At 39.7% G+C, this 21210-nt stretch overlaps 1 protein-coding gene across 1 annotated transcript in view; it reads right to left on the minus strand.

The window, feature by feature from the left end:
- TMEM71 (transmembrane protein 71) overlaps positions 1-18403 on the minus strand; it is a 33718-nt gene extending 15315 nt beyond the window's left edge. Inside the window, exons 1-5 of the mRNA XM_080939718.1 lie at positions 18272-18403; positions 16783-16863; positions 15284-15344; positions 11033-11245; positions 8000-8148 (exon numbers count right to left, since the gene is read on the minus strand). Of these exons, the coding sequence (XP_080795844.1) occupies positions 8000-8148; positions 11033-11245; positions 15284-15344; positions 16783-16822 (463 nt within the window). The 5' untranslated portion in view covers positions 16823-16863; positions 18272-18403. The remainder of the gene's footprint in view (positions 1-7999; positions 8149-11032; positions 11246-15283; positions 15345-16782; positions 16864-18271) is intronic.
- Between the last annotated feature and the right edge of the window lie 2807 nt (positions 18404-21210).

The following is a 21210-nucleotide window of genomic DNA, read 5'->3' on the forward strand; positions in this document are numbered from 1 at the left end:
ACAATAAAATGATCCAGCAGAGAAAATACAGTTTTATAAAAAGTTGGAAAGCAGACCACAGAAAGGATTGACTTCCCATTGGAAGAATAGGGGGTTCCATTTACAGATGATAGGCTGTTCCTTAGCAAAAATGTCACAGTGTACATATTCATGTGGTATTTCATCTAAATCTAAAACAATATACAGTTTGACATGTAGTAAAATCCAGGTGGCCCTTGAAGAAATCATGAAATGGCGCCCTAACATCATGTGGGCAAGGGCATGATCGCATCCTTAGTCTCCAAGTGATGTTAGGTGATGAATTGATTTATTTGAAGAATATGTGTGAACATATGAGCCTCACACCTCTAAAACATTAAACTTCATAGCAGAGATAATTCCTATTTCTAATGTGCCCATTCATTCATTTGGCACCTAATGAATGTTACTGCTGAGAAGCAATAGTGGAGCAGACAGGTGTCACCATTTGTTTTATGAGGTTTGTATTCAGGTGGGAGCAAGTGGCATAATATATTATGATAGGTGTCACTATAGAAACCTGCTCTCTATAAACCACATTGAAACACTGAATGAAATCTTGAATAGCAAATGCATGCTTTGTTTTATCATTCAAACAGAATACTTGGTGCAAATAGTTCTAATGCATCCCCTTTTAATGGCTCATTCCAAATACATTTTACTTACCCTGTAATTGACCTGCTAATGCTTCTAAATAGCAGTCAAGTTTAATCTCAAATTCATGCAACACAAAGTTTGAAACATGCTATGACAACTCCTGGAATCATCAGGTGTCTTCTTCATAAAGTTACCATGAGATGATTCTGGGTTGTTGACTTTTGAGCTGAATTGAAGGTTTAAAGACCCTAAACTTCCTAAGCTAGGATTTTGCTGGAAAGAATGAATGCAATGGGTAAGAATGACTTTCAGTTACATGGGAAGTGCCACACTTTGACTACACAGAACCCACAGGTTCATCCGGCTAGAATGTCCTAGGGATTCTCAAGTCTCTGCCTTTGATGGTGTCTGTGATATCTACCCTCAGATTGGTTTCCCTACCTTGTCCTTAGGTGAGAATTTGAGACAATGAGAACACACTGACTTGGAGACAGACATTTACAAAGATCAGACAGAAGTCCTGCCTGGAATGCAGGTATTTCCTGGGCTTACTTAAAAGATGGCACATATTCAACACACATTCTTTTAAAGCTGCATGCTTAAGCTCAAAAGACAAGGTCATTCCCAGCAGGCAAGCTGAGACCACTCACAATTCTAAACAATAGCTGTGGCTAACAGACAGAAAAGGAGGGGTGGAAAGGTGGGACTTAAAAGTCATAATTAAAGGGCTGTAGTTTAGAGGGTCTATAGGGAATGGGGAAATGGCCTTTTATTCTTAAAGGGAACAGAAAATTAGAAACAAGGTCTTGCAGTGATGCAATAGCCCATATTCCCTCATGAAAGGAAGAGAGAGAGGGAGGGAGGGAGGGGGGAAGGGAGGGAGGGAGTACCAGTGAATGGAAGGACATTTCCTCCTTGATGTTTTAAAAGCAAATTTCAAGTTGTAATTTGTACTAATCCTCCAAAGAGTTAATATTTGTTGCACCAGTACTGGCTCTTGACCCTTGCTATTGGAGCCAGTCTAAAGGCACTACGTGCAACATGATTCAATACAAACTACATGGTTCCCTTCAGAGAATTCCCAGAGAGTTGTTCACAGTCCTATATCACAAGTGCACAGAAATATTATCTCATATGGGAAAGGAAAACAAATATGGCTATGAAAGATGGAGAACTATGTAAAAGATGTCCCGAAGATTCATGCAGCCACTGCTTGGATTTTAGCTTTGACAAACTGGCCTGGCATTTGGGGAACTTATTATCTAATTAGAAATTTTTTAAAGGATAATATTGAAAACAAGAAAAAAGCAAATTATTTATCACTATTCCATCATTTCACATAAAGTAAGTTAGGACAAGTTCTTCCTTTGAATTGGACATCTAGAGAATTACCCCTCCATGAAAGAATTTTTTGATCTTTCTCTAGATTCTTCTAAGCTCAATACTTATCACAGATTCTAAATTCCCTGGACTCACTGTGGGGAAAAATATAACTTACACCTTATAAAGGTGACCATGTATAGTGACATTGTCTCCAGAAAGGTGCACAAGTAAAGTGTGGTGAGGAATAGCTATGATCCTACAATTGTTTGAGAGAGAACAGGAACTAAAAAAGCAGGAGGAGAAAAGAAAGCGGTAAGGGAGGTGATTGTTTCCATGTACTGGGTACCTCAAGTGGAACAATCTGAAGCTGGCCAGTCCTTGATAACAAACAGAAAGGCTTCTTTCTGTTTCCACTGGTGGCAGGGGATGCCCAGAACATATGACGATTGAGGGAAGATGTGGGGTGGGCAGAAGCACAGAAGCAAGGGAGGTTACAGTGACACCCAGGAAAGGATCTCAGAAACTGCCACAGAAGTAGAAAAGACAGGTGTTTCATGGACATATAGCAAGGTTTGTTTATCTGCTCAGTACATTCACTATATACCTTACATGGATTGTTCTGCTCAAGGAACTAGAGGAGCCAAGTCGTAATACAGTGAAAGTCTAGAAAAGGACATTTTAGTATGCTTTGAGAAACACAGGAAGATTGCACAGGAGAGACAGGAGTGGACCAGAAACCTGGAGGATGAGTATAGACTCTACCAGGAGACACTGGGAAGATGATGAGTAGGAGCAGAGAGGGAAGATCATACGAAAGGGAGGGCAAGGGCCAAACATGCTTCTGAGAGACCATGTGGTGATGTGGTAGGTTCCCAGTGAGCAAGTTCTTGAGGGCTGGGTGGAAGGACGAACATAGGGAAGTACCACAAGGTGATTCTGACTGAGCTGAGTCCAGGCCCAAAGCTTCCTATCACACTCAGGATCTAAGACTATTCTGTGAGGAGTTTGGAGTCATTAATGAATATCTAGAATAGATGCAACATGATCCTTGTGACTAGAGTACTCTAAGCAATGAGTCCTGCCAGCTCGTGAGTCCTTACTGAAGGGGGAGCAGTGATTCGGGAATGCCAGTGGACTCTTGGGGTCCTCTTATAACAAGTGTTTTCAAGTAGGTGGTATTTCAATTAGTTGGTATCAGTCTATCTCTGACATAACTTAGATACTAAGCCAATGAGTTGAGGCTTTTGGATAGCAGAGTTCCTGCTACACACACACTCCTTCCTCCCATTCTCCCATAGCTTCTAGACATCTGCCAAAGAAGTCTGAGGAAGCATCATTGCTGGTCTCCATAGAAAAGGAAAGTGGCAGGTAACCAGAAAGGACCACACAGTAGAGCTTATCCTAGAACACGCTCACTGTAGCACTGCTCACAACAGTCCGGGTGCAGATTCAAGTTGAGTCCATAGGTGAATGCATAAACGAAACGTCAACCTTAAATAAGGAAGACGAGCCTGCTGCTTGCAACAACATGGAAGGACCAGCATGACCTTTTGCTAAGATAAATAAGTCAGTCCACTTCTATAAAGATCTAAATAGACAAACTTACAGAAGCAGAAAATGCAGTAGTGGTTACTAGGGCTTCAGTGGTTAGGAGGCGATGAAGAAGACTAAGAGTATAGCATTTCCGTTACAATGAGTAGATACAGGTTAAGGGTCTGTGTGACACAGCCTGGTACCTGTAGTTAACAATCTGATATTTGTTTTAAAAAGATAGATTATGTTACATGTTCTTAAAACACACCCACACCTAAACACAAACACACAGAAGGATAAAAGGCACTTTGGGGATTGTTTGGTATGTCCTTTATGCTAATTATGGTGATAAGTAACAGGTGTTTGCATATAACTAACTCATTAAGCTATGTACATTAAATGTGTACTTTTTGTGTATGAATTATACCTCAGTAAAGCTGTTAAGAACACAAAAAAAGCCAGATGACCATATTAGTGTGGAAGTGAGAATGGATCCAGGCTATTCCTGGCTAATCGCACGTTCCTGAAACACTATTCTATGATCCCAGGACATGAGGCAGATTCTGTGGCAACAGGGAAACTATTCCTGCACTATTTTTCAGAACTGTCTGCTCTAACCCAGAAAATCAGTGCTGAAATGGACGGAAACAAGACAAAGGGTTCTTGTCTGGCATCGTGGAAATTCTACACAGAACTTTTCGATGATGGTGTTAAACCACAAGGAAACTGTAACGTCTGAATACCCAAAATGACCAAGGAGATGCGTGTCTCTAAAAAGACACGCTTTGACTCAACTCATACTTTTCTATGACTGACTGTCACCTTTTGATAAGTTTAATAATGAATGAATGGCCCTTACCAAACCAAAAATTCAGCAAATATTTTTTAGTTGTATTATACTTGAAAGCATTAAGGGCTAAGGGAAGATTCTGTCCCATTTAATTAGCCTCGTGAGAATTCTCTATTCTTTTTCAGGGTGACTCACAGCTCCAGGACCACGTTCCAAATTGTAGTTTGGCAGGGGGTGGGAGGAGTGGGTGGCCCCCAGGAACTGCAACAAATGCCAACAACTAAAGAATGAATTGCCACTGATGAGGGAAGGCATCTCCTGCAGCTGGAGGAGGGGTTAGATGAGGACGAACCAAGTCGGCAAAATAGCCTTCAGTCTGAAAACCGAAGCATGAGAAAATCAGGGGAAATGGTGTTTGATTACAGCCACTGTGCAAAGAGAAAATAGCAAAACAATTTAATTTTGAATTCCTCTGGAGTCTTCAAATGAGGCCATATTTCCAGAGGGGGGAAAAAAAAACAAATTGCTGATAAATCAAGAGGCCTTGGGTAAAATCAGAAAACTAGATGTCTGAGGAAATGTGATTACAGCGGACAGCAGGAATGAGAGCTTCCCAACTCTTGTATGCACCCAGGTTGACTAGTTCCTGATTTTGGGGAAGGGGTGGTTTAATTTGTTATATTTAGAAGATATTTGACAACCATGGGAATTTTAATAAGATACCTCATGAATGTGCAGCATGACTGTGGGCCAACTGCTTTCAAGTTGTTTGGGGCATATTTGGAAGAACCAACTATGGAAGGCAGATGCCATTTTCCAAATCTGTGAAAATGGTCGCTGTAAAAGCCATTCCGCACTGCTGTAGTTTAAGTGTGAAGTGTCTTCCATGAGTTCATGTGGTTTGGACAGGTCATTGGCATCCTTAGGAGGTAGACCTTTGCTGGAGCAAGAAGGTCATCCAAGTAAACCTTGGGGACTTATATCACAGCTCAACCTTCTATTTTCTCTCTGTGTCTGGACTCAGACATAAGTGACCGGCTGCCCCACTCTCCTGCCATCAGATTGTCTTTGGAATACTGAACTATATCACCCTAAAACTTTGTGCCACCTAAGCCCTTCCTCCTCTAAGTTGCCTTTTGCCTGGAATTCTGCCACAGACCATGAGAAATCACAAAGACACTAGCTGCAGTTACCACACACCATTTTCAAGTTCTTGCCATCTTATGGAAACTGACTTCTCTTTGTCACCTACATTTTTTTTTCAAATTGCCTCATTTTTAAAAACTTGGCCTTAATTTCAAAGAAAACTTCAACTCATTTATAGTCACAATGAGAAATTAAATGCAAAAAATAAAAAATGTAAGACTGCTAAATATTGAGCATGTTCATTGGAAAAATAAGGGCTGGAGAGATGGTTCACAGCACCCACATGGCAGCTCACAAGGATGTTTTTATGCCAGTCCCAGGGGGGGCATAGCCCCCTGGCCTTGGAGAGCACAGCTACGCATAATAAAAATAATAAAAATAAATCTTTGTAGAGTGAATGTGTTAAGTAGAACATCAATCCATTGATTCAGCATTGATTCAACATTGATGCTTTTAATGAACTAGTGCATTTCATCTTCACAGCAACTCTACATGCTATTTTCTTTGTCCTTATATTAATCTAGAAGTGGAAGATCAGAAAAGTTCATTGATGTGCCCAAGAACACTCAAATAGGAAGAGGCAGCTCCAGCCGTGAATTCAGGGGCACTTAGCCCAAAAGTCCTTTCAGCATTTTGCTTTCCCAGCTTCCAGAGCTGTCAGGGACAAAACTTTTCACACAGTCTACCAAATGAAACACATCCATTTGTTAAACTTCTCCCACTTCCTCACAACCTCATTCAACCTGTCCCAAACCTGTCAGTTCGACATTAAAAACAAATTTCCTTCCTTCTATTTGCTCTGTCCTTTCTTAGAATTTTTGATGCTTTTTTGCTTCTGAGCTCATACCAGCTACTTTCTGTGTAGTCTTTCCCTGCATACTACTGGAAAACTAACACTAAAAATCCAAATCTGCTGTGTCCTCATCCCACTTAAGATGCTTCCAAATGCCCGTGAATCATTAGATTAAACTCTCTCTCCCCAATAAGGCACAGAAGGTTCTTCAGCCCTCCACCATCTGTCGTTTCTGGTCCAACCTCCTATATCAGCCTCCTGTGTGTGTCCTGCTTAGATTTTCTTGGTTTTGGCAAGAACTAGAATGGACTTGGTTTTGTTAATCATTTGTTCATATCATAAGGATGCTTCATTTCACATGCTCTTTTTTAAAAATGAGTCTAGTGTTATATACACCTATACACCTACACACACACACACACTCACACACACACACACACACACACACAATCTTTAAAATAAAAGAGTAAATTCTTGTAGAGACCTCAACCTGAGACTACTCATTGGAATGGTCCCTTCTCACAAAGATGTGAGTCTGAGTCAGATGCATGCAAGGGAGAGGGAAGAAGATGATCTTGAAGGCAGGACCAGAGACAAGGATTCAGGCAAGAACAATTGCACAGGGAGCCATGCTCAGATGTGGCCCATTTTGAGTTTGGCTCACTGTTGTCACATTTAACATCCTTTTGTTGTTGTTGTTGTTGTTGTTGTTGTTGTTGTTGTTATTTTGGACTCTTCATTTTTCTTGTGTACCGGTTGCTAGAAGTTTAAGCCAGTTCTGACCAAGAAGCAGAAGAAAATCTAACAAATTTATATATGATAGGAAGGAATGACTAGCCACAATCTAGTCATTGGAAAGTCTAGAATCCCAGTAATTGGAAAGCAGCCTAAAAAAAGGCAGAAATGTCATTTAAGTTCCCATCTGCCTAATAAGCCGCTCATTTTTTTAAGACCCACTTGGATGTTATTATACCTGAAACCCTTCTGGCCTTATCTAGGATGAGCTTATACCACCTTCTGGATTATGTATTAGCTTTCTCTCCTCCACTCTCTCTGTGTTCCTAATCATGCTATAGCACTTAAGGCATTATACTATAGCTATTTGACAACATATTCCCCTCCCTCTCTGATAAGGGACTTTCTCATTAATGCTGTGTCTTACTAAGCTTGGAACAAGTGCTTAGTCCAATTGTCACCATAGAGCGTGTACTCAAGGGTTTGATGAATAAATGGGCTTAGAGTGTCTATCACTGCATTTACATACATACATTTGAATGCAGGAATATATAAGCACATATCTATATTAGCTATGTCATTCCTATATGTATGCATCATCTATTTTAACAGAACACACATATGTATATGCATATGTGTGCATAAACTTTGTAAACTAAAGCAATTGAGACTTAATGAAGTTATTATCCCAGTATGTCCAAACTGAGATTTGAATCCTGATTACAGAACACACTTTTTGATACATGTCTTGTAAGTTTGCCTCCATTATTACTTCCCTGCTTCTATTCCATACATCAAAACTCATATTGGAAATGGGCCAGCATTCTAATGCAGATATTTATACTCTCATTTTTTGTATGACATGAAGATCTTTGTATTTCAGTCACAGGAAGTGCAGAAATATGTCAATAAAATTTTAATCCCTGGCTTCACCCTCTCCATCAAAATGGTAATCTTTTCTAAACTGTACCTTTGGCAAGTACTATATGACTGCCATTCAGAAATTGTATCTCATCATGCGATGAAAAAGCAAAGATCACTATTTTCATTGCAATGATACCTACCAAGGCTCCTGATTCCCTCCAGCCAGAGATTCTCACTTGGGAGTGAGTCAACATCTCCAAAGATACTTCCATGCAGCCAAGACTTAGAGGATCGGGGATCCAAAAGTGAAGAAAGAGAACGGTGGGGTCTCTTCTTCTTTCTAAATATTCTGTGAAGAATGAAAACAGCATGATGTGCAGCAAGTAGCAGTCACTTGAGGTTGGAAGCATTCCAGTGGTAATGATTTGGGGCACACAGTAGGTACAACCCAAATTTGAATATTCAAATAATTCTGATTTTCCAAGCAATGTATTGGAAAACTATGTGATATATTGTGCTGAATAGTTTTGTATCAACTTGATATAAGCTATAATCATCAAAGAGGAAGGAAAGTCAATTGAGAAAGTAATCATAAGACTGGGCTGTAAGAAAACTTGTAGGGCATTTTCTTAGCTAGTGATTGAAAATAGGAGGGCTAAGCCATTGTGGATGATGCTGTACCTGGTCTTATTTTTCTGGGATCTATAAGAAAGCAAGATGAGAAAGCCAGGAGGAGCAAGAAAGTTAGTAGCACCCCTCTGTGGCTTCTTCATTAGTGCTTGCTTCCACATTTTTGCCCTTATTATGTTTGATGATGAATTATTATATGGAACTGTGAGTGAAATAAGCCCTTTCCTCTCCTAGCTTCTTTTGATCATGGTGTTTCATCACAGCAATAGTAACTAGGACATTTATTATTTTTTTCTATTACTATAAAAACTTTATGAAACTGTTAGCACATTGCAATATATAATTTGAGGAAACCTAAATTTGTGCTCCTGGTCCATGGTTGTTCCATCTTTCTCTATAATAAATGATTCCTTATCCCCTTTGAGATGAGAGTTATGTTTTGTTCTGTTTTCATTTTGATAGCTAAAATATACAGCTGAAGGGATCTTGGAAAACTCAGAATAAACAAATGAACTATTGACCAAACCAAGGGAGACCTGAACCCCAGAAATGACTCACAAACATCTACCCAAGGAGGCAGCTTTGGATCACTGGGCACAAATAACCCATTCTCAACACTAGCTCTGGTTCAGGTGACAGCTATAGTGAAAAGTGGAACCATTTGCCGGTCCAAGGTTCGGGAAGAATAATTGTTGATATAAAACTATAGCTTTCTCCTCAAGGGAAATAAGAAATAGTTTATTCTGAAGCCAAATACGTTTGATTATAACTCAGGCATATGAAATGTGGGCACCTAAGTCTGTGCTCCTGTGGCATAGTCCCTCATATTTTGCTCCTCAGTGAATAATATTTAATCTCTTTGAAATGAGAGTCGTGTTCATTACATGAAAAGATCCTTGGATTTATGGCAACGATGGTGAGATAAAGACTAAACTGTGGATAGATGGTGGCCATGGTCTATGATTTAGGAAACTGACAAGGCACTGAAAATACTGGGGATTCCTTCATGCAGCTCACTCTGTGCCAGGCAGCCTGCTCTGCATAGATAAACCCACATGAGCCCCCGAACAGCCAATAGCCCTATGAGGTAGGTACCACTGCTATCTCCTATTTGAGTTTGTGAGACGGAGATCCAGAGAGGTTATAGAATTTCCTGAGGCCATCCAACTGGAAAACAAGATAGCTTGGAAGCAAGTCTAATCAATCTGAGTCTACAGGCACTGGTTCTGGCCATCGTGTTATGTTTGAAATGTGAGCTCAGAAGAATTAATTAGAAAGGGCCCACAGAGAAATGGAAGGGCAGGTTAACTGAAAATCAATGAATCTTCTGAGATAAGTGGGCCATAAACTGCATGTTTCATTTTGGGTTATGGTAAAAATAAAGTTGAAAAGATACAAAGGGCAAAAATAAAGAACCCTGTATGTTTCCTTGGGGGACATGGGGCTTAATGTTAGTGTAAAATAAAACACAGGATTATGTCTTGGAGAAGGGAGTGGTAATGACTTTTATTTTCAAAGACTCTTAGCCACAGAAGAAGGCTTGGAGTGATGGGACCAAGAGCAGGGAAATATTGAAAGTTCACAATAAGGTCAGTTCTTGGGCACCTGTCTGGGATGTGCCAAGCCCTGTTACAAACACATTATATAAGTGAGAAATGCTAAGGGAATAAATCAGAGCCAAGTGACATGGAGAGGAACTGGACTGATTTTATCATGACAGCATTTTACTGTTCTTCGGTGCAACTGGAATTGCTCTTTGAAGATGCATTTTAAAGCAGTGTTTCTCCAGAGTAAAGGTAGATTAGAAAAATCTGCAGTGTGTGTGTGTGTGTGTGTGTGTGTGTGTGTGTGTGTATAAATTAAAGGTAAACATTTAGTATCTTTCTCTATCATTCCCATCCTATTATTCAAGATAAGGCTTCTATTGAATATGGAGTTTTCTGGTTTAACTAAATTAGTTGGTCAATTCGCTCCAAGACTCCAAGACTGCACATGCCTCTGCCTCCTCTGCCTCTCCCATTCTGGGGTCATGATGCTGTAGCTGGCATTTGTGTGAATGCTAGGGATCTGTCTTCATGTCCTTAGGACTGAAACAAGGCATTTGACCTACTGAGCCATTTCACAGATCCTAAGTCCTAGGTATCCATTACTCTCAATAGGATAATTTTAGTCTTCTTTCTTGCAGGAAATCCCTTTCTTAAGCTGTTTCTCCATCAACTACTTGTGTTACCCCAGTTGTATCAGGGTTTCTCGGAGTCTTTGACTGGACTTTTCTTCATGAAATTACATTTACTACTTTGTTTTATCAGACATGCCATGTCTTTTACAATTACCTATCACCATTTCTAAGAAGCTTGTATTGCCTCTTCCACACATGGAATTGGCTTCTTTCTCTTTCCCTCCACTCTCCTTGACACTGTTTTCCACTCTTGAGTGTGTATCCCTTTGTTTTACTTTTATTTGATTTTATGTTGTTTCTACCTGATTTCAGTTCCTCTTTTATTACCATATACTTGAGCAACAGTGAATTGTTGTAAATATGCAGATCAATAAATGGTTGGCAGAATGGTTGTGAGATGTCTTATACAATATCTTCTACTTACCTAACCAAGTTCTCCTTGTACATCACACTGGTATGGGAGGGGTTCAGAGTAATGTGGCCATCTGGATCACAGAGGAAACTGTCCTCAGTCCAAATATAGTAGCCATTGGTGAGGAGTCGGGGGCTTCTGCGGCAGATATAGTGGGAACCTGTCAGCGGGTCTATGGAGCAACATTCAAAAGAACTGTCTCCATCCAGGAAGTCACAAGTAAAGCTAAAGAGAAAAAAGAAAGGTCATATATGTCTCTACCATGTATGCACAATCATATAAGACTCATATGACCATGTAGTCATTGTGAAAGAAATTCCATTCTTCACATTCATGATGACAGCTATATCCTGATCAGTAGTTAAGATGTTCTTAACCATCAGGGCTTGGCCATTGAACCACACAGCATTTAGTTTTCTATTTTGAACTTTGGTGACAGCATTCTGGACAATGAGCCTCTTCACCTTAGGATAGACCAAATATTCTTAATATTAGTACATCTTTTTAGAAATAAAAATATCATCAAACTTCCTTTCTGGGATGTTGACAGTCATTGATCCCTTCATTCAGTACAGCTCCTTTCATGTACCAGAACACTGCCCTTGCCATTGTAATAGAGAAATTCTAATTTCCTTTCTTTTCAACCCTGATTTGGGAAGCATTCAGCTGTCTGTTGTCAGCCGCCATATCTTATCCAAATCTTCTTTTCTGTACTTTTCCTATTCATACATGTCATCTCTCTATGGCAGAAGATGACTGAATCATTTGCTGTTTTACTCTGACTTCTTTGCTCCATTTCCTAGGAAAAGCAACCTTTTCTTTGTTGTGACAAGTAAGGGGAACTTAGGTGTAACTGTTCAGAGGAGACGGTGACATTCACCTTCTACGTTATAGAACCCCTTTCTAAGTTACAAAGCCTTTTTAGTCATGTACCTTCATCACCAACATATTGTTTTAGCACTAAACCAATTGTCAATTTCTAGTATTTTCCCCATACAGTTAATCACACCATCTGTGCAAATGTCTCTCTGTGTCAGCTTCACATGAGGATATCTGTATGAAATAGACTGGGGAGAGGACGGTTTGCATCTAACAAGAGCTAGGTTTTTATCATAATTTAATCATAATTCTGTAAAATGTTACTTATTCTTCCTACAAACTAGTGTCCTGTAATCAAAATTCTCTACTTTGAAGATTATTTCAGCCTTATAGAATTATCATAAAGCTGTTCATAATTTTATGGACAGTTCTTAACAATAATGTCTTTCTTAGTCTAAACACTCTAAACTGAACACATTGGCTATTATTTATATATACTCATGTTTTGAACATTGGGGGGAGATTCACTATACAGGTTTGCTTTTTTGCTATTGTAATAAAACCTTCTGACTAAAGTCAACCTGGGGATAGGATATTTCATTTCCCTTTACAGGTTATAGTCTTTCCTATACATCTATACAGATAAGGCAGGGACTCCAGGCAGGAGCCTGAAGCAGAAACCTCAAGGATTATTGCTTACTGGCTCACTTCCTTTAGTTTGCTAAGCTCAGATCTACAAGTCTAAAGATGGCACAACTCACAGATGTTTGGGCCCTCCTGCATCAGGTAGCAATAAAGAAAATGCCTCATAGGCATGCCCATTAGCTAATCAAATCGAGGGAATTTTTCAGTTAAGGTTTCTGTTTTCCAGGTGACTCTATGTTGTGTCAAGTTAACAGCTAAAGCTATCTATGACACTAGCTATATCAATATGGTACTTTAGATATATTTATAAATAAGTTAATTAAAGTGGAAATGTAGGGAAAAGCTAATAAGCCAGTAAGGAGACAGAGAGAAAATAGAATGAGTGAAGAGGAAAAACAGACAGATAAAAATATTGAAAACAGACAGAAAGGTAAGGACTGGTGAAGATATTAAGGAGGAAGAGGAACGTCTAAAAATATAAAAGAGTGGGGGAAAGGAGAGGGAGGAGAGTTGCTAAAACATATTTTGTTCAAAAATTGTAACAATGATTTCTAATACTTTTATGCTAATTTAAAATATTTATAGACTGTTCTTACTGAGTCCTTACTTTAAATCATGAAAATACTGAATGATACATGTACAGAGACCAGAGACTTTGGAAATGCAAGGAATAAATTCTCTCCAGAAAGGTCTAGACAGCTTCATTTCAACATCATATTGCTCATTTTTTTCTCTCTCTATTTTTCAGATAAGAAAAGAAAACGGCCAGTAAGGTAATTATTGCCCATGATATTGATGCTCAAAGTGACCAAGTTACACGTTTCTGTTTTGGGGGATGGGGTAGAAAATGGCTCCTGCCCTGTGCTTTTCTCTCCATACTATTTGCCTTCTAAAGAATTAGGATGGAAACTATCCATAGTTCACCAGGCACTTGGAAATACTAGAGTGCTGGAGTTTTATTTCTAGCTATTCTCTGAGGCTTAGTCTTTAACAATTATTAGCAACCTCAGTTTCTCTAACCTGGGCATCTCTCCTTTCAAATGTCCTAAATATTTTTCTCTTGTTTCTTGTCTGGGCATGAATTGGAAATATTATTGCAACATCAATATGTCATTAATACACACACACACACACACACACACACAGAGAGAGAGAGAGAGAGAAAGAGAGAGAGAGAGAGAGAGAGAGAGAGAGAGAGAGAGAGAGAGAGAGAGAGAGAGAGAGAGAGAAAGTTTAAGTACTTCTAGCTGTTGACTCTCACTTGAGTTATACTGGAGGAATTCCAGTGGCTGACTATCTTTCAATAGGTTCTTTCCAATGGATTTCAGGAACCTAACCACACATACAACCAGCAACTTGCTCAACTGTCCAAATACCAGTCCTTTCTTGTCTTGAGTGATGATTAACCAAGTCCTGGAAGAGTGTTGCTTCCTGCAATTGGTGAAGAGACAAACCCCAGTACATCCTTACACCCTTTAAAAATGTGTAGTTACTCATGTGCTGGTAGGTTATAATCTATCTTTCATCCTCTCTTTCTTTATTTCCTGCAGTCCTTACTTCAGGAAATTTAAAAACTATGAACAACTGGAATATGTGCTTGTTATTAATAAAATACTAACAATAGATATCACATTACATTTGCATCGTGGGTCTAGCCCCAACGTTTTTTTTTCTTGGCCTTTGCAAATTTCTCTAAAAGGTAAAGATACTTATGATTCTCCTTGTGTAGCAGAAAAGATGAAGATTCAGAAGAAATTACTTAGCTACTGTACACAGCTAGCATTCAGGAGAGCTAGGATGCAACTCTAGTTAAACAGATCCAACACAAATTCATATTTCTGCTGTCAAATCATTGGCTGATTTGTGTGGTAGTGTCAGAAGGCCTGATGCCTACAGGAAGGACAGGTTCTAATATTGTGCTAGATTCCTTTATCTTGGAAGTACATTTCAGAAAATGGTGGGGAAAGCTCAGCTAATGACTATAGAAGGACTAAGGGATAGACAGAGCTCCATTAGAAAAATCACAGGAAGAAAAACAGAGATCCCATTGAAGGCTTGAACAAAATAGTGGAATTGACTAGTGTGAGCAGAACATGAAGCCTGACCAGCTTGTGCACTGGTGAATACTGTGACTGTTGTGTAATGAGATGGGAAGCCATGATGTGCTGGTCTGAATGAGAACGACCACCATAGGCTCATATATTTGAATGTTTGGTCCCTAGTTCGTGAAACTGTGAAGGATTGGGAGGCATGGCCTTATTGGAGGAAGTGTGTCATGGGGCTTTGAGGTTTAAAAAGTCCACAGCCGTCCCACTTAGTGAGTTAGTTTCTTCTTTATTTGCCCTGTGCTCTGGATTATATATAAGATCTCCAGCATATTCCTGCCTGCTTGCTGACATGCTTTCCTCCAAGATAATCTTGTGTAAGGTCTGACTACTATAGCAATACTGCAGAACTGTAAACTTCCATAACTGATTTCTTCCATAAGTCACCTTGGTAATGGTGTTTTGTTACAGCAACAGAAACCAACCAAGGTACTAAGTTAAGAAAATAAACCAACACAACCATATCTAAATATTCAATGTAGTTTACCACTCAATAGACATCTGTTATATACTCACACTAAAATGAGAAAAAGAATAGCGCATTCTTAGAGCAGACATTTTTCAGTAGTTAATGCCGGGGGCTGAACGTGTATAGACGTGGTGAGCCTGGATGATATGTATGCTAGTGCTCTTAAAAGAAGGCAAAGTAAGATGGGCAGGAAGGGAATCTGACAGAGAAAAGTCCCCAACATACCTTGGGAAGAGGCATGTGGGGGACAGCTTTCCAGAAGGTCCTTCTTCTGATCTGCCAGAAGCTGCATAAGGAAATGAGAGAGAATTTTCAATATCCCACCAACATGTATGAACATGATTAGCTGCAAGGGTGACACGTGGGCAGTTATGCCCAGCTTATGTTCCAGCCTTAGCAGGAAGATAGCAATGTGACAGAGCGGAGTGACAGCTAGTTTCAGGGAATCCACCAGCTTGTCACCCATCCCCTATGGGAAGCATAAAATAATCTAGGAGCGTCTGTCTTCTGTCGTCCTCACACTCCATAGTTCTTGAAGGCTCTTTTTAGTGCAGGGTGATAAATCATGACCACCACATGGAGCTTATGAATGGAAGAGAGAAAGCATCATGTGTGAAGTTAAAGAACAAAAGACAAAAAAACAATCAAAATCAGTCACTCAGTATGTTGGTTATTATAGCTAACTCCATAATGTGAGGAATCCAATCACTGCCAAGAGTTTTGTTATTAGTGCTTTGTAAGATGTTTCTACTGTAGGAACAGAAGGCATTGTGGGGACAGAGTATGAAGTTTAGATTTTGTGTGTGCAACTGTGTGTGTGTGTGTGTGTGTGTGTGTGTGTGTGTGTGTTCCTCTTTTGTTCTCTAGCTTGTTTGAGAAATGGTCTCTCATTGAAGCTGGATCTCACCAGTCCTGCAGTACCAGGATTACAGATTCACGTCATTGTACCCAGTCCTGTATGTGGGCTGTGTGGATCTGAATTCAGGTTCTCATGCTTACATGGTGAATATTTTACCACAGTGCTGCTCCCCAGCCCTAGGGTTGATTTTATTGTTTTTAAATAGATGACTTTCAACACAATGAAGCCTGTAAAATCTTCATTAAAGAAGATTTAAGCCATATGCATGGACTTCCCTTGGAAACTATATCACAGAATTTTATAAAAGGCAATGGTAGTATCAAGACTCCTAACTGTCTGTCTCATAAAACGTGATTGCCTTGCTGACAATTACTAGTAAAAACAAATAAGATAATTTAGACTTTCAGCTTGGGCTGTTATCTTATTAGTAAGAAAAAGAAGTGGGTGTGTGAGAGAGGGTTGCAGAGGGGGATGGGGAGAAAAATAAGAGGAAGGAAGAAACTCAAAACCACTACCGTTTGAACAACGCCCTTATTTTCCACAAGTTGTGATCAATCTTTCAGCATTTTTTGTAGACAGTTTTGCATCTTAATAGTAGTCAATAAATGGTTTCCTTTCACATTAATGCATAGGCATCTAAAAAAATAGTGATTTCTTTTTAATCCTAAAAGGAATAAAACGCCACATTTCTCTCAAGGAAAGAAATGAAGTCAAAATCATTGCCAAAGCACACACTGGCATTTAAAAAAACACAAGCTACTGACAGATGGCTAATGGTCTGAGTATCAGCAAAATCAAAGCAAGGAAATTGCTAAGAGGACTCTAATCTTTCAAAGATAATTGCACAGAGCAGTTTCCCATTTACTTGCTACTGGTGTCGACATCAGTTGAGAGACTCGGTACATCTTGAGAAGGCCGCGTGTTCAAACTTCACAGATTTTTTTTTCTGCAAAAGACGTTTAAAAAAAAAGATGGACTATATATTAAAAATAGACAAATGATGCCAAAACAGATGGCGTCTACTAATTGCACTAGTCAGATTTGTTTACTGAAATAGTACAGAGATGTAGGATTGGAGAAGCAGACCAGATTGTGGGACTTCAGTGAGGTGCTGCCTACTTCAAAGACTTCAAATTCTATTTTTCATTGTCTCATTCCTTAAGTCTGAATATTCTGTAAATAACAACACCACTTTGAGAGAAAAGCAATCCTTAGAAAGATTGACTTGTCATCCAGATTAAATAGTTTTAGTTACTTAATTAAGAAATCTGAAAATGAACCCGGTTCTAGAATCCTTGAAACAGACGCATGCGTATTTAAAGAACATAGTTTTCTTATTGAGCTGCAGAAAGTGCTTGGAGACTGTTGCCTGCGCCTTTTTACTCAGCAGCATGAACCACTGACAAGTGGCCGTGGAGAAGGCCCCTATCACATCAGAAGGTGGTGGCTATCAGTTTGAACATTCCTAAATAGCATAAGCTACACTGAGCTGCCAACAGCTGGCTCTAACCCAGCTTACAAAGCTACATTCCTGAGAGGTTAGAATTTACTTCTCAATTTCAAAGTAACCATGCTTCAAAGTGTGTGATTTGTGTGAATATTGATCAGATCAATTACTTCTTGTCACATAGTTCTATCTCCATGTAGCTATGAAATTACATAAATTATCTATGTGTATATACATATGTTTGTATATTATATAAGTATATATGTATAATACTGCCCTGGTAGTTTTATACAGTGACAATGGAGCCTTTTATGATCCAGTAGTTCTGTCCATACTTTTTATAAACATGTCAACTAATAATTAATTGCTGTAGTATGATATATTAAATCAATTATGACAACTCTATGACTCAAAGTATATTATTTTAATAATGTATGTATGAACCTTTCAAGAAATCATATCCTCCATCTTATGAGATTACTTTAAAGAATACAGGAAGCATTTCAAGCATTCTTTAGAAGATTTATAAATAAAAACATGCATTTTAAAGAGAAAGTCACTGATTTGAAAAGAATATATTGCATACAAGCAAACATACTAACATGTCCCTTGTCACTTCAGCATTAACCAATACAATAAGAGTGTGTCCAATCCAAATGCCTGTCTATTAGTTTTCCTCAGGCAGTAAGCTTAGTTTTAAGGCGAGATACTCTGCAGCAGAAAAAAAGGTCTCACTCTTTGATCTAAAAATGCCGGTAGCTGTGTGCAGCGAGCATACGGCCAGTTAGTCGAGAGTTAGTTACTGCGAAAACAACTTGCATTAACCGCTCGAACTTTTCTAGAAACAGAGTCTGTCTACCAGTTCATCAAAGCAATGCATCTGCTCTGAAATATCACTCGCTCATACTTATTTCTCTGCAGGGAGTCCCAAGGCTCGTCTTCCAACTGATAAACGACCAGGGGATTACTGAACCGTAAAGCTTCCCTGTGGATGATAGTGCAGAAAGCTGGACCAAGCCGTTCTTCAGCTGAAAAATCCCATCAGAATGTCACCAGGCACAGAAGTTACTTCCCAAAGGGGATCCAGTCTTCCCTTCTGGTGGAAGCCGACCATGTCATGAGTAGGCATCCACCGCACAGTCTGGTCTTTACTGGCCTCTCGATCTTTCAACTGTTTCCTAGAATAGAATAGCTTGTCATTCTTAGGAGAGTTAGTCTCACGGCCCTTGTTTACTTTCAATATCTGCCTTCCCGAACTAGAGGCAGGGCAGCAGAATGAGGTCATACTTCCTGCCATGATAGCATCAGTGGAGTTCACGTAGCGAATATAGCAGATCTCCTTGACCATCACAAGGAAACAGGCAACCCAGAGTCAGGTCAGCTCGGTACACTGTGACCAATGAAGGATGCTTCTCAGAGCCTCTGTGTCGCCTCAACCTGTACAAACCTGAGAAAAATTAAGCAATGCTTCCTGTTTGTCAGTTATGAGTAGTATACAGTTATGCTCTCTGTCCAATTAACCTAAAGATGTTAAAGATAATATACCAATGCTATCAAGTTCAGGATGCTATAGAAGAATATAACAATGTGATTTCATAAGAATGTCCACAGTATTGATATGTTGAATCAAGAAAGAAAAAGCTTGGTTTTTCAAAAGGTTCAGTGGGTGGAATTCTGCAATTACTTTTTATTACATTTCAAATCACTGTGAGCTTTTGTACACATCTACGCTCTCGAAACAGCAGCAAAAGTGCTTAGTCCAGCATCACTGAGGTAGCTCCAGGAAGTGGAAGGAGCATGGGTTTCCCAGGCTCACAGGCTAATATTAAAATGGTCTTTCATGCTAGCTTTGGGACCTCAGAGTTATGGCTTAGCATCTTTGAGTTGCACTTTTTTTTTCAAATTTAAATGTTATAACCTATAGCCCCAAGGTTGGCTTAGAAAATCCAGTGAGAAAGAGTGAAATAGCAGAGAACCTGAAGAAATGTCCAAGATATGTTTCTTATTAGATTTTGCAAATTGACTTCTCTTTGGAGAGTTTGCTGGGTCAGGCTGGTGGAGAATTTGGTGTTATCAGTTTTGGGGGATTGCTGCAGCACTGAGATGTTGTTGGTATTTGGAGACATCAGTATTATTTCCTACACAGAGGATCCCACATACTCTCCCCTCCATTGTCTGTCCCTGGGACTCCGCTTACTACCTCATTCTGCCTGTATTTTATGCTAACATTTCAACTCTCTACTTGACCTCTATCCAACATTATGCACACACATATCTCACTATGGAAATCTGATTATGTCATTCCTTAAATTAAAACTGTCAACGAGACGTCTTTGCTAATCTCTCATAATGAGTTCAAAATCACCCCTGCAGCCTATGAGGCCAGTGTTGCCTTAGTTTTGGCCTCATCCTGCACAAATTCTGTCTTCTAACATTTGAGCATGCTGACCTTCATTCAACCTTTCATCTTGTTCATTTTTGCTTTCGCCTTGGAGCCTTTGAACACACCGTTGTTTCTACATCTTGTTCCTAAATAACTCCTTCTATGACTCTGAACCTCCTAGATCAAGTTATGAAGCCCACAGCTCTCTACCCTTTTCATTTGGATGTGCATCATAGGTACAGTTAATAAACTGAGTCTCTCCATGTTCTATCTCCTACTTTACTGTGAGTGTTGGGAGCTTAAGGCCTATGCTTATGTTCTCTATCATGGTTTTTAGGTTTAGTATGAGGTCTAGTACACATTAGAAATTAAAAAGTATATAAGTTGCATGACTCCCATTTACCTCACTCAGGGCTTTCTGCCACACATAGTACAAAATTTTATCACAGCCTGACATTGCTCTTCTGGCCAGAGTCTGACAAAGCTGATAAACTTGGAAAGAGTTGCAGGGCTGTCATTTTACCACAGAAATTACTCCACAGCGAAAACAAATATCCAAGGCTTAGTAGTTTACAGTGGGATGTTTTATTTTCTCGGGTGGTGACTTTGTATTTGATCACTGTGGCTAAGCTGAGCTTTTTCCCAGAACTCTTTCCTCTTCATTTTCTACCCGAGCAGCCTGTGGAAAATAGGAAATGTGGAAATGGAGCAGGAGCGTTAACTGGTTATATGAGGGTGCATGTGCTGCATAGTTGGACCCTCAGCTTGGTACAGCCAAGAGTAAACGGAGACAGGATTCTTAGTGAGAAATTGCCTAGATCTGATTGACCTGTGGAATAATCTGGGGGTTGGGGTGGGTTGTGATGGTTAGTTCATGTAGAAAGATCTAGCCTATTGTAGCCTGCACCATTTTCTGCACTATATAGTAGAGAGAGCTAACTGAGAGCAAGCAAGCTAGACAGTGTATGTTCTACCTTTGCCTTTAACTGTCAATGTGATGTGACAACCTTACATAGCTGCTTCTGATTCTGCCCTGACCTCCCCGAAGTATTGCAGTGCATCTTGGGATTGCAATCCTTGCTAACTCTTTCTTCCCCTGTGTTGCGTTTTGTCAAGGTACATCACCAACCGATGAGACAATGCATGCAGACCCTGTTTGCCTCTCATTCATGCACACCTGCTTAGGACCTCTCTGTGGGCCAAACTCAACACTCCAGCCCATACTGAGTCCTCTTCACTACCTTCACAAAGCCTAGTTCAAAGGTAAGTGTGGCTGTAAAGAAAACTATGAGGTTATCTTCAAGGCATCTTAGGTAATAAGTGTTGGGACTCTGAGGTGGGAACAGACCAACATGGCTGTCATTGGCCAATTTGATTCTAAATGTCTTTATGCATCCCAGCTTCCATTGCTCTGCTCTCTTCCATGGCTGTCTTCTGAACCTGAACTGTCCCTTGAGCTCCCA

The sequence above is a fragment of the Micromys minutus genome, assembly GCF_963924665.1.
Source record: "Micromys minutus genome assembly, chromosome: 27".
NCBI classification, from domain to species: domain Eukaryota; kingdom Metazoa; phylum Chordata; class Mammalia; order Rodentia; family Muridae; genus Micromys; species Micromys minutus.